At 36.1% G+C, this 15086-nt stretch overlaps 1 protein-coding gene across 6 annotated transcripts in view; it reads left to right on the forward strand.

Annotated features, from left to right (window-relative positions):
* Positions 1–15086, forward strand: part of NEK11 (NIMA related kinase 11) — a 203233-nt gene that overhangs the window by 56879 nt on the left and 131268 nt on the right. For all 6 annotated transcript variants that reach the window (XM_033132582.1, XM_033132583.1, XM_033132584.1 and 3 more), the window contains exon 4: positions 213–331. In XM_033132582.1, coding sequence (XP_032988473.1) covers positions 213–331 — 119 coding nt within the window. The remainder of the gene's footprint in view (positions 1–212; positions 332–15086) is intronic.

Here is a 15086-nt window from a genome sequence, read left to right on the forward strand (position 1 = left end):
AAGGTTCAGGCCCAGTCGAGAAGAAGGCTCAGAGGAGCCTGGCTAGAGTTTGGTCAAGGAGAAAACCTTTGTCAGTGATAGTTACAGAGTGGCAGTATGTCCTCACTTTCTTACGATAAACAGTGACTGCTGTGTATTAACCATTGTTGAGAGAACTTGATTTTAAAATCTTAACTGAAAAACATATGAAAAATTATGCTGGTTTGTTTCAGGGCCGAGATCTGGACTACAAAATTCAGGAATATAAAGAAGCTGGAAAAACCTTTCTAGAAAGTCAAATAATAGAGTGGTTTATCCAGCTGTTGTTGGGAGTTGACTACATGCATGAAAGGTATGTTCATTTGCTACTGGGGGACAGAATTTCTTTTTAACAGTCATGTCTGAATTTGAAAAATGACTTTTGGGGGATAGAATGAAAAGGAAACAGGCCCAAATGGTAAGTGACTATAGCTAAACATCTATAATATGCTTTTGTGTGAGGAAACATTTTGAATGATTGTATCTAGAAGATTTACTTGAATAGCTTTTGGTTGTTGTTCTAGAAACCAAGTTGGCCTTTAATACAAAACAGAAGCTTGTATTAAACACATCCCCCTATATCTGATCACCTCTCAGATATCTTTAGCATGCTATGAATTTCTTATATGTTACCGCAGGCTTGAGCTATAAATACCCTAGGATGCTACAAATGAATTGCATGTTCGCCTTGGAGTGTGGCAGCGCACGTTTAGCTATGTGTTCACTTCCCAAGATGAGCTAAGAAGATATTCTTTGGCCTCAGAGAGATAAGTACTTAGACCCAAAGTCAGTTTTGATGTGAAATAGCTGATAAAGAAGGTCAAAGTATGTTTTGTGAGTTCAATTGTCTATATAATTTGTATTTACAATCTGGGCCTCAAAAATGTATTTTAAAACTTTTAATTATTTTTTGTACAGGTCAAAAGTAAGACATTTTAGATGTTAAATGTTTCACAGACCCATAAAATGGTATGAACACATTTGAAACGATGAACATATGTAGATAAGAGTAGATGCTATGAGATGTCCATGTTAGCTTTCAATTTAGGAACATGCAGTAACATTCTTCTTAAACAAAAATGAAAATTTATAGGTACACCAAGGTCTGGCAATCCATGGATGTCAAATAGCTTCAATGTGTCATTTGTAGTATCTGATTGCATAAAAATAATTGGATTATTCTGTGCTTTGTCATGTATCTTTTGAAACACGTGCTCCATGATACAGGTAGCCACTGACTTATTGACAATAATCTGTATTGACTTACTGACAACTCATAACAACCTTTTGATTGATGTAAAACTATCCTAAGAGATCATGATAAAAGAATATCAAATAATCTTTTAATAAACCCAAAGCTGTTGCATGTAGGACATCGTTGTACATAGAGTTTATATTGCTATTTGTTTTATTTTATTTTTTACTATTCCATGGCATATTTATTGGCTTATACATAAGGAAAACAACACATATAAAGATGCCAACTTTGGCATTCTGTGTGCAAAATAGGAAACTGAAATCTTATTCATTTAGGAATCCAAATATTTTTGATACATGTGGGTCTACTTACTACTAGTTAAAATAAGTGAATTTAAAATAATCCTTCAAAGAGAGGATTTAAATTTTTTTCCAAATCTTTCAACATTCCAAGAAAGTCATTAAATGAGGCTAAATGTTTGAATTTGTGGATCTGTGAATCTGAAATACTATCCTTTGTGATTCAGATAACAAATGATGATATTTCTTATTATGCTATTAAAACCAATTATTGTAATTTCAATTTTATATTTAAGTTTATTTATTCCTCTATTAAATAGTGATACATTTTTTAAATGGCCTAACTTCAAAGAGTTGTTAGTAAAGTACCAGAGATAAAACTTGTACCTAAATAACTATAAACCGTGTATCATGGTGGATATATAAGATTGTGAGTCTCGACTATGTACTGTATTATGGCCTGGGTAAGTTGCTTAACCTCTCTGAGCCTTTGTTTCCTCATCTATAAAATAGGGATAATAAGGGGATTCTTCTTTACTTACTTACAAGGCTGTAGGGAATATGCATTGAGATATTACACATTTAAAAAGTGTGCAAATAGTTAAGCCCTATATAAATGTTGTTGTTTTTTGGTTGTAATTCAGTGTAGAAATGAGGACCACCAGAAAGGCCAAAAAAAGCTCTTGACAATAACAAGTGTTAGCAAGGATGTGGAGCTACTGAAAGTCTCTTACGTTGCTGTTAGGGTATAAATTGGTATAACCATTTAGGAAAAATGTTTGATAGTACCTCCAAAAGCTGAACATTCACATACCCTGTGACCCAGTAATTCTATTCCTCAGATGATAAATGAGTACCTATGTCCAACAAAAGACATATACAAAAATATCCATAGAAGCCTTATTTGTAGTAATCAAAACACTAATAAATGTCTGTTTACAATAGAATGGTTCAATAAATTGTGGTATATTCATGCAATGTAATACTACTCTGCAGTAAAAAAAGAACACACAATTGGTATGCATGATGTGGAAGAATCTCAGAGACATGATGTTGGGTAAAAACCCAGATGCAAAAAAATGCAAACTATATGACTCCATTTATATGAGGTCAAAAACAAGCAAAATTACTCCATGGTGAGTCAGAATAGGGATTAACTTTGGAAGGGAGTTTTAACTGGAAGGGACACAAAGAAACCTTCTGGGATGTTGGAAATGTTCTATATCTTCATCTGGGTGGTAAATTACAAAGATGATTTTATATATATATATAAAATATATATATTATATATACATAATATATGTATAAATTATATATATAATTTATATTATATATTTATATATATTATTTATATATTATGTAATATATATTATATATTTATATATTTTTATATATAAATTATATATATAATTTATATTATATAATTATATATTACATATAATTATATATATAAAATATATAAATATATATTATATATTATATATACAACTATATAAATATATATATTATATATTATGTATACAAATATATAAATATATATATTATATATTATATATACATATAAAATCATCTTTGTAATTTACATATATTGTTATATATATATATCTAAGAGAGATATCTCAGAGATAGAGAGAGAGAGAGAGCAGAAAGTAGAAGTGAGGTCCTAGATCTTGGGAAAACACTAAGACTTATCTGCTGTTAGGTTCTTCCAGGATCTGAGCCTTGACTCAGAAACTCAGGTACAGGAAGATTATCTAGGAGGTGATCTCAGGAAGCAGAAGCTGTGGAGCGGGGGACAGAGTGGGATGGGGAAGTGAGAAAATCCACACAGGGCACATTTTGAGCTGGTCGCTGCTGTGGGTAGAAGGATGTTGAGAGGCAGTATTCTTCCATATGTTCTAGGTTTGGGGCTCCTCTTTTTGCTTTCTTGCAGAGTTTTTTTGAAAACTCTTGCCCATATATGACTATTGTTTTCTGGCACTATTATGAATTTTCTCTTGTAAAGTTCCTCATGTTTCTGGGAATTTGGGGTGGAAAGGGGAGGAAGGTAGCTCCGTCTTGATCCAATCTCCAGAATAGTTTTTAAATGGAGAAATGCTGTATGTTATTCCTGATCATAAATATATAATCTTTTCACTTGTGTTCTTTTTCAATGTTTATTTTCTATAGATCTAAAATATGTTTCCTATAGTAAATAAACTATCTTAATTATCTGTTTTTAAAGCAATTTAAATCCAAGAGAATGATTTCATTGACATATGGCATAGACACCTGTAAAGATTAATGTAAAAAGCTAAGAATATTCACAGTTCACTAAAGGCTACCTAGAGAATATGGCACTAAACTCATTCCTGCTGTTTGTGTTCTGAGGCTCATCACCAGCTCTCCCAAGCTTCCATAGGCTGGTCCAATATTTGAGGGACTGTGGAACCTTGGACAAAGCTAGAACTGTACCCTCTCTGAAAGTGCAGTCCTGTAGCCTTTCTTCTCTTTGTTCCAATTAATTGTCTAGTTTTGAAACATCATCTCTCGATGCCACAGCAGAATAGAATTGGGCAGATGGGAACTCCCTGGGAGCTGACAATGTCTTGTTCATCTTTTGTTTTTGCTGCCAGTGCTAACACAGAAACCACAAAACAAAACAAAACAAACAACTCCCCCCATTTCTGTTGAAGGGTGTGTTCAATTAGTCTAGATTTTTTAAGAAAACAGACAGAGCAGCCTCTGTACAGAGAGCCCATTTGCTGGTGACCCAAAGGCCTTGCTGATTTTTGTGCTTTCACAATGGAATGGAGACCAGGGCAGGGGCATTGCCTCCTCACCTAAAAGCCCACACATTTCCCCAGCCAGTATTGTGCAAATGGCTAAATATTCCCTGAAAGGTGGCATGAGGAATTTATTTTTAATGTCGTGAGGCTCCCAGGGAAAAGGCCTACTTGTGAATACAGGTCAGTAAGTATGTCAGGAAGCGGAGGTGTGCTGCCCTAGGTTTGAAGATGGAAAAGCAAAGGGAAGTTGTGGTATCTGTGGTGTTACTGGAGATTCCTGCTTTTTTCTGGTTCCCACTTCTTAAGGATGTCCTGAGGTCACTTTAGGAGACCCCACCCCCATGCCAGGTGTAGGTGACTGCTGCTGTGTTGTCAATAGTTACATTGGAGAGGACTTGACTACAACACAGAGGGCTCCTCATGGTCGTGAGGGCCCACAGCACAGGTGAGGAAGCCAGACAGGTGCCCCTGAGTCTAGGACAGAGGCTGCATGGCTGACCAGCAACGGAGCTGTCTGGGCCGTGCATCACTAAGGAGTCACTGCATGTGCCAGCACCTTCAGCAAGAAGCGTTCGCAATCCACCCTGAGACCCTCCCCCAGACGAAGGACTGATCTGTAGGGAAGGGAGTGATGTGTCAGAAACTATTCAGATAAGGGCTGAGGGAGAGATGAGGGTTATACTGCCCGTACCTTATCCACAGTCCTATCTCAGGCTGGGAGGTGAGAAACCCCTGCTCTCTGCTGCCACAGACTGTTCTTCACTCTAGTTGGTCCCGAAGGCTGGAGGACATAGAAAATGTCCTGCTCGAGGAGACAGAGGCAGGAGCTCTGCATGTATTTGACCACAACCATCACCTAATGTTAATCAGGTCGCTTAATTCTCTTGGGCATAATAAAACTTAGCAATGAGAAGGACCTACCACCACTCCTGGTGATATGGTGTGGAACGTATGAGGTAATAGATAGACAGCTACGGTGAGCTTTTAGGAAGAACGATTTTATATAAGTTGCCTATATTACTGGTCACCTTGTTATTTCTTGGATTTGATGTTCATATACTCCAAAGGAAAGGGTGTTAATCAAGTCTTAAGACTTTCTTGATGGAACTATTTTTTGCTTACTCTAACCCCAAAGTCAATAAGTTATACTTTCAAATTAGTTGTTCTGTTGCATAGAATTTATTATTCCCTTACCATAGTTCCAGCCAATTATTTCTCATAACCTCTTTCTAATATTAACTTTTTTCTTAAAAATCCAGTGCTGCTTTACTTGTTTACATATTTATATATGTGAGGGCGGCTAATGTATTTATTATCTGTAGCTCATCTTCTACTTGTCTAATCTTCAGGTAAATTTCTCTTGAATGTATTACTTATTCCAAGTTCATAGTGACCAGTCCCCTGGTCACCTCTCTAGCTCACTATTCCAAATTCTAAACCCTTAGACTCTGACTTCCTGGGTACTTATAGCTGAAAGAGACCCAGTACCTGCTCCTTGAATCTGTAATCAACAGCTGCAAGGACTAAGTGAATCAACCTAAGATGCTTTTAAGTGCAACTAACAGAAGCAGCTTAAACAATAAAAAAAAATTCACTGTCTCACCTAAAAAGAAGTATTCAAGGAGGATGGTTAACTCTGGTGGCTCAGTGGTACCCTTAGGGGTTCAGGTTCTTTCTATCTCTTTATTCCCATTCTCAGCATGGTTGGCTTTTGTAATCAAGCTTGTTCTTTCCTGGTTACCAAGATGGCTGTAGCACTACCACACATATCACGTTCTCATACAGCAGTAACCAAAGGCCAGACGAGCTAAGAGGGGCATATATCATCCTCTTCTTTTTGTCTTTTATAAGAGTAGGGGAGTATTTCCTACAAGCTTCCAGCAGACTTCCCTTATGTCTCATTGATGTTAAAATAATTTCCAAAACTTAGAAAAGGCAAAAGAGATTACTGGGTATTCTTTCAGTGCAGTGCCAGACTTAACTTTCTATCATCTGTGCTATTTTATAACTCTGAAGAGCAGAGCTTAACTTGAATATTTTTGTCAATAAGAGATGCAAATAATTTCTTTTCAGTGGAACAGATACCCTGGGGATGTGGTGTATGGCCCTGTTGGGCATGAACCAGTTTTATGTCTAACCAACAAGCATATCTTCCTATAAATACCCTAGTTTGTCAAACATTCTTTGACTCAGTTGTAACATCTTACTAGTTCCCTTGTTAATGAATGAGTTGAATAAAATCCTTGGCATGTGTTCATTTTATGTTTTCATGATATTTACCCTTTTGAAAATTATACTTTAACATTGGCCAGAATTTTGTCCCACCACATACCTAAACCAGTCACCCCAAAAGGAAAAGAGATTACCTCAATTTATTTCCCATACTTTCCTCCATATTCACATCCCAATCCCCACACTGCCCTTAACCAGCCAGGGCTGAGGAGGGCCCAGCCTCCCCAGGGCTCCTGGGGTTCTGAGGGTGAGGGAGAAGAGTAGGGGAGTGGTCTCTGGGGAGGCACTACGCAGGCCTACCAGGTACTGCCGGCCCTACCAGGGGCACTCCACGGGCAGGCATCGAGGCGGCCAGATTTTGTTTCACCCTCTGTAGTTAAATACAATTGTTTTCATTTTCACCAGTAAGTAGTCAACAACATACTCATGCACAGCCCTGCTGTAGACGTTGTTGGAATATGAGAAGGCAGGAGAGAATATTGATGAAATGCAATTTTCTATTGTTCTTTTTTTTAATTAACAAATGAGCCCTCACTAAATGGTATTTATCTTTGTACCAAGGATACTTTTTAAAAATCAACATACACTATTGACATCTGCCATGAGTGAAACAGACGTACGTGGGAATAGTCGTTTGTACAGCCAAACAGACCTGTTTGTACTCACAGCCTGTATGACGTGGGGGCAAACTACTCAGCCTTTCTAGGTGTTGATATCCCCATCTCCAGATTGGGCATAAAAATAGTAGCATACTGCTTTAGATTTTAGCACCTGGGGTTGTTTGTCCTAATGAAGTGGCCCAGACTATGTTGTTCAGTTTTATTCTTTCCTCTTCACTCTTAAAAGCCTGCTTATTCCTATCGAATTCTCTGAAGCCTTAAAAAGGGTAAAGATTATTTGAGTTAGAAGAAACACCTGCCGTCATCCCTAATTCTTCGCTTTATATACAATTCAGATTCCATTCCCTTTTTGAGTGTGTATCCATTTGTCTCCTATGGAGTGAAGTAGATGGACTCTGATTGGCTTTGCTTTGGCCCTGCTCTCAGTAATGATTTGCAGCTTTGCTCTGGAAGGCGGAGGTTTGACCATTGTCCTGACGTCATGACGCCTGTCTTATCATTAATTGTACTGGTTAAAAAAATTGTTTTTATACCTCATATTTATTTATGGTGTTAACTAATAATAGTACGATTTTGTACATAAGCGTAATCATTTGTTGGGAGAGAAATTTCCATATGACCTGGTAAACATTGGTAACCATTTATAATTATAAATAATTTTTAATAAAGTGATGATGGCTGGGTTCCCTTCTGCCATCTATTATAGATTTGTGTATTTTTTTTTATCTCTCCAACCTGATTGTAAGCATTATGGGATATATGTCCTTTTCTTACGAATCTTTATATATTTCCCACATTATATAGTATAGCACATAGCATGTAGTTGGCACTTATTATTTTTTTGGATTAATGAAGGAGCCCCCAAGATGGTATTCGTCTTTGTGCCAAGGATAGTGCTTTCTAAAATTAATACACATTTATTGATTTTTGTACCATGACAAAAGAACTGTGTGGAAGAGGAAAAGATGATGTACTCATAGACCTGGCCTGAGTGATTGATGAGGCTGCTGGAGGCATTGGTAGGGCCAGGTCTCGCAGTGTCTGGTAAGCCGTGTATAGGATTTTAGACTCTATTCCGGAAGCAGTGCAGAGTCAGGAGTGGTTTTAAAGTTGGGGGTTCAAGAGCAGATGTTCATTTTATGAAGCCACATCTCTGTTTCCAGCTTTAGTGTCAGGAATACTGTTCCCAGACTGGGGTCTCCTGTTTAGGCCTGGTGACTAGATACGCCATACTAATTGATGCCTGTTGTAACCATGAGTTGTTAGCAATGTCCTTTGTCAGGGAAGTACATAATCCATTTTGGAAAGATGTCAATCAAAAATAGTTTGAAAAGTTTAGGGACATATAAACCCAAGGATTCAATTAAGTTCAACTTACCAATGTTATTAAATGTCTACAGTGTTATAGGAGATAGTACAGGCGAGTGGGCCCCGGAGAGCTTATAATTTGGCAAGAATGGTTGGGCAACTGTCGAACATGGTGTCAAAAGAAGAGAAGTGGGAGAGCATGTCTAACGTGCTCATGATAGTAGGAATGGTGATTCGGAATTAGGAGAACGGGATAGGCAGGGATCCTTTTCTTAGCTTGGGCCTATAGGAAACAGGATTGGGCCTGGGGCAAGGATTGAAATGCTGATATCGTGATGGAAAGAGAACCGACTCTGGGTGGTTAACACACAATGAGCTATATAGTTGATGTATTACAGAATTGTACACCTGAAACCTATGTAACTTTACTAACAATTATCACCCCAATAAACTTTAATTTAAAAAAAAAAAGAAAGAAAGAAATGCTGATCCCTTCCTTGGGAGGTGGAGACCCAGGGTGGTGAGAATGAGGACAAATTGAAGCAAGGCAAGGATGTGAAGCAAAGTGAAGTGCTGTGTTATTGTACTGGCCGTCACTTCACAAAGAGCTGGGGAGAGACAACAGCAGTTTGCAATGCAGGCATATGTGCGTGCCTTATAGGCACATGGGCTGTGTGCCTTGGGAAGAGAAAGGAAGGGAACTTTATCTACTTATCTTCTTTATCCTCCGATTTCTCACTGGTTCACGCCAAGGGAGTTAACTCCCTTGCACGTTCAGGTTACATCATCTAGTTTCTTACATTGCCACTTGGAATGCTAGATTCCATATCCTGTGGTGTGGTGTTTCATTCTAGTCCAGATGTGGCAGGAGCCAGAGAGTCGGGCATTCCCTGGCAAGTGACTGAGTGACTTCCAGTACCTCAGGTGGGCAGCATCTTTGGAAGAAAGAAGGTAGGAGACTCTAAGGAGGTACATGAGGTTTATATCCAGTACAATCCTGAAGGACAGATAGAATTCTGAGAGGCAGGGATGATAAAGGAAGGCATTTAATATAAGCAGTGACACAGAGGAAGAAACATGGGCTGCATTTAAGATAAAGCAAGTGCTATATTGGCTACAACAGAGATATGACAGTTTCTTGGCCCAGATGTTTTTGGCTTGTAAATGAATTCTTGAGGCTTTTTTTCCCCCTTTAAAAGGTACTCCAAATATGTAACTAAACGTTTAATCCTTCATTAGATTGTTCATATGATTAAATTAACCAACTGGAAAAAAATCCTTTGTCAGGCCATTTCTTACAGATGTATAAATAGGTAGAAGAGGATGCTGAAAATGGAGAACTCCAAATGCTAGGCTGTCCTTGATTCAGCCAAAAGCAGGGGTCAGAAGGGTCTTGAGTAGAGTGGGGGGTGGAAGAGTGAGGGGGAGGGCAATGCAGTTTAAACCACTCCCAATAGTTCTGTCTTGTTGTTCTTGAAGTAATCTGTATAACTCAACTGCTGTTTTCACTGTTCAATCATTCATCTTTGCTTGATAGCCTCACACAGACTTTTCCTTTTTGATATATTTGTGGTGGCAGTAACAACAGCAATGTGAGCAATAACAGTAACAACCATCACAGCCATGGCTCATTCACCTTTCTGCTCTAATGTCACTTTCTCTAAGCACTTCCCTGAGGACCGATCTAAACTAGCATCTCCCTACCCTGATTAGTCTCTAGACCCTGTCCTGCTTTATTGTTTTAATAGCCTTAATTGTTAGTTGACATCATGCACATCTGCTCATTTAGTTGTTTTCTGCCTATTTACCTTACCAGAGCAAAGCTTAATGAATGCAGATAATTTGTTTATCTTGGTCAGTCATTTGCCAGTGGCAGGCACTGTTCTGAGCACCATATTGGATTCTGATTTAACTTCATTGAGGCCAAAGAGTGTGTGGACTATATGGTGCTGATTCTTTGTATTCTGTTGAGACTTGCTTTGTGGATTAGTTCGTTGCCAGTTTTTGAAAATATTTCATGTGTGCCTGAAAGGAGCTGCATTTTAAAATTTTTTTATGAAATATTCCATTTATGTGGATGAGCTCCAGATAATTGTGTTTTTGAAATCTATAATTGTGTTCTTCAAATCTATATCCTTATTAATTCTTTTTGTTTGCTGAATCTATTAATTACTGAGGGAAATATGTTAAATTTCCCATTATGATTGTAAATTTATCAATTTCTTCTCAAATTTCTATTAACGTTAATTTTTCACTATATGTTTGAGCCTATGTCATAAGTTGCGCACAAGTGCAGAATTTTAAAATCTTTCCAGTGTATTATTTTTTATTTATTATGGAGTGATACTCTTTAGCCTTAATTTACCTAATATTGCTTTTTTTTAGCTTTATTTTGCTTAGAATATCTTTTCTATCCTTTTACTTTCAACCTTTCCATGTCCTTGAGGTTTAAATGTGTCCTTTAAAGCATTTTTTTTAAAATAGGTCGTCCTGTTTCTCTGTTTTAATTTTAGTCTTTTGTGATTAACAATATATGGAAATTATTTCTACCATTTTATTTTGTTACATTTCTTTTTCTCCTTCCCTATTTTCTTTGGATTGGTCAGGTTTTGTTATTCCCCTTTTCTTCTACTAGTTTAAAAGTTATACATTTCATTCCTATTGTTTTAGTGTTTACCCTTCAATTATTAAATGTATACTTGAATAAATAAAGTTTGAAGTTAAACACTGTATTTACCCTTTTCTTGAACATAACAAAAACTTTAATTACATTTCTCCTTCCATTTATATTCTTGTTATTCAGGATTACAGTTCTATTAGATTGGTGCAAAAGTAATTGCGGTTTTTGCAATTGTTTTTAACCCTTCAAACCAAAATTACTTTTACACCAACCCAGTACTTTCTCTTAATATTCCACAAATTAGGGATTACCATTCTCATGGGTTTTAAGTTGATACTTGCTTAGATTTCCTTACACTTATTACTTTCTTTGTTCACCACTCCTTTTTGCATCCCACTTCTTCTTTTTGTGGCCATTTTCATTCTCCCCCAAACAAATCCTTAAATTATGTGAATTGAAAACACTATCAGTTTTTTGTTTGCTTGCTTGAAAATATCTTTGTTTTTTATGTGTTCTTTAATAATAATTTGCCTATTACTTTAGCTAAATATTTCATATTGAGCTGATATGATAATATATTACCTACTATTTATTAGGCATAAAATTCTAAGTTGATAGATATTTTGTCTAACACAGGGGTGTCCAAACTTTTTTCAACGTTTTTCACCAAGGGCCATATGCCGTACAATACACAAATAGCTGGGCCACTCACTCGAGGTGAAGTCCGTATTGCCTCACCTGGTTTATTTAAGTAAACTAAATATATTTTTGGAATTTGCTGCGGGCCAATTAACAGTGGATCATGGGCCGCAGTTGGCCCACGGGCCACAGTTTGGACACCCCTGGTCTAACACTTTGAAAATACTATTCCTCCATCTTCTGGATTCTGTTACTGATGTTGAGAAGTCACTTTCCATCTAATTGCCATTTTCATTAAAGTAATCTCTTTTCTTTCAGCTTGTTCTCAATATCTTCTCTTTGTTGTTGGTGTTCTCTAGTATTAGAAGATTTTGTCCAGTTGTAGATTTCTTTCTTTCTTTTCTTTTTATTCTGCTTGAGATTTGCTTTGGATCTGAACTCTTGAATTTATGTCTTTCTAGATTCTGAAAATTCCCATCATTTTCTTTTTGGATACTGCTTCTCCCCTAATCTCCTCTCTCATTTCAGAGTGTCTGTTAGATGCGTGTTGGGGTTTCACATTCTCTTCTCCATTTCTATGAGCTCCTTCTAGGGATCCATTTACACATATGTGAGAACTTTTAAATCATATTTTATATGTCTCCTATACTCCTTTCTATGTTTTTCTCGTGTGTGTGTGTGTGTGTGTGTGTGTGTGTGCCTTAATCTGAATATTTTCCCTAACCATTATTTCATTTTCTAAACCCTCTCTTTGACTGTGTCTAATTTGCTTTCAAACCTATCTACTGAATTCTTAATTTTAGTAAATATATTTGTTTCAATTCTAGAATTTTCATTCAGTTATTTTTTAAAATGCATTTAGAATCTATATGGTGAAATTCTCCATTGCGTCATTTATTTTCCTGAACATATTAATCATAGTTACTTTTAACTCCTTGTTTAGTAATTCCAATGGGTGGATCACCTATGGATTTTTATTCTATATCTGTTTTTTTTTCCTTTAGCTTTTGGTCATCAGGTCTTGTCTCTACCAGGCATACCTGGTAGTTTTTGAATGAATGCTGGACAATATATGTGAAATAGTATAGAGGGGTTGGATGATGTTATCATCTTCTGGAGAGGATTTAATTTTTTTCTGGTTGGTAGTTACAGTAAGGAAAGATCATCTCAGTTCAATCAGGGACTGAGATAGTTTAAGGCTGGTTTCACACTTTGTGAGGACTGGTCTGTTTCTAGACGTAGTCCTTCTATTTCTAAGCAGTCCTGTAGGGTTTCCAGTTGAAGGCTTTAGTTACTTTCCAAGACCCTTCTTCATCTGTGTGAATCTACTGAAAGCTCCACTTAGTTTTGTAACCTCTTAGCAGCTGTTTTTTTCCTTAATGTCTTACCCCTAAACAGCTTAAGATTCAGCATGTGCCTCAACGGTAAAATCTATGCAGAAAGTCATACTCACTTCTCTTTTGTCTCTTTTGTCTGGAAAATGTGTCCCTCAAATCCTGGCTGCCTTTGTAGCCCTGAATTATCATTTTTGTCTTCCAAGCCCAGTGAAACTGCTGCAAACTCTAGGCCACAGCATTCTGCTTGTGCCGAGTGCGGGAAATGTTTGGCTCACCTCAGTGCACTTCCCTTCTCTCCAACTTCTGGCTTCTCAAGTACTGACTCCCTTAGTTTGCCTTAGCTGATCTCTGGTATCTTAAAAGAGTTATTTTTTTAAGAAAAAGATTATTCACCTTTTACGTTGTTTAAATTTTTTAGTGTTCTCTATGCAACTGTGGAAGGTGGTAGATTTAGTGTGATGTAAGCTTACTCCATCATAATTGGAAGCTGAAGTTTTATTCTTGAGTTTTTAATTTCAATAATCACATTTTCCCCTGGAAATTATATTCGGTTGTCTCTCAAATCATAATTTTTGAGGGGATAGTATCCTCTTTTTATCTTATGTCTTCTTTTCCTTTTTTAATGATTTTAATGACTGAAAATATACTTAGTTTATAGTTTAAATCCTATTAGATTATCTGAAATTCTCAGGGGTGTAATTTCACTTATGTTATCTGCTGACTCTTAGTTTGCATTTGCTTCTGCCAGATGCCCCAAGAGGGTATTAGCAGCTGAGGACCAATTTTTATGTTAATTTCTTAGTTTTAGAATTTCTGAAACCATATAGCTATTGCATATATGAATCCCAAATGTGAGCAGAGACATATGGTTACAGACTATGAAAGGAGATATATTTTTTCTCTGCTCACAGTTCAGACCTATACAGATAAGCTTTCTTGTCATTTTGTTTACTCATGAGTGAATGTTTCTTACATTTCCTTTTACTTAAGGTATGGACCACATATAGGATTCTGACTTCATGTATATATATAATATTATATATAATTAATAAATATTATACATATATTATATATATGTATTTATATATGTATTTACATATATGTATGGAATATATGTATTCCAACTCTCCATATTACATTACATGGGCTCAGTCAGTGTCTTAGCTCTTGTTTCTGTAAGGCCATTAAAGCCAGTTACTTAGACCAGCACAACTCACTAGGGCAGTTGAGAAATCAGCACCTACTACTCACTTTGAATTTCAGTTTTCTTTTTGTATAATCCTCAGGGACTTGCCTCATTTTCTTGTGGGCTCAGCTGTGCATATGTGAAGATATTTGTATACCTTATTCAACATTTTTAGGTGTTTTTTAGGCAGAAGTTTTCAAGTTGTCCAGTTCTCCATAATTCCATAAATTAAAGTCTTAACTGACATAATTTACATTGCTGGCTTATAGTAAAATTTAATAAATATCTATTATTAAATTTCATTATCAACATTATTTCCACAAATATATAAAACCTGAACATTTGGGTTATAATATATAATAGATTATATATGTAACATATATATGTAATAGATTATATATTTGTAGTAGATTATAGAGCTTTATGATAATTAGTCTAAAACTGAGTATACGGTTATTGAATATAATAATGTACACATCATGCTACAAAAGCACAGTAAAATCTGGCCTATTGAAATAGTTGAGACCATTTCACTTTTTTCCTAATTACATGTTCCACTGACTTTAAAAACTTTTATTTATTTACTTATTATTTATTAAATTAATTGGGGGTGAATTGGTTAGAAAAATTATGTAAGTTTCAAGTGTACAATTCTATAATACATCATCTATATATTGCATTGTGTGTTCACCACCCAGAGTCAGTTTTCCTTCCATCACCATGTATATATATATATATATATATATATATATATATATATATATATATATATATTTTAAATTCCTTCTCAGGGAAACAAAAAAATGTTGTGGCTTTGTAGCTTTTAAACATTTAAAGATATATCTACGAGAGTGTATATTT

Source organism: Rhinolophus ferrumequinum, chromosome 17, assembly GCF_004115265.2.
Source record: "Rhinolophus ferrumequinum isolate MPI-CBG mRhiFer1 chromosome 17, mRhiFer1_v1.p, whole genome shotgun sequence".
Lineage (NCBI taxonomy): Eukaryota > Metazoa > Chordata > Mammalia > Chiroptera > Rhinolophidae > Rhinolophus > Rhinolophus ferrumequinum.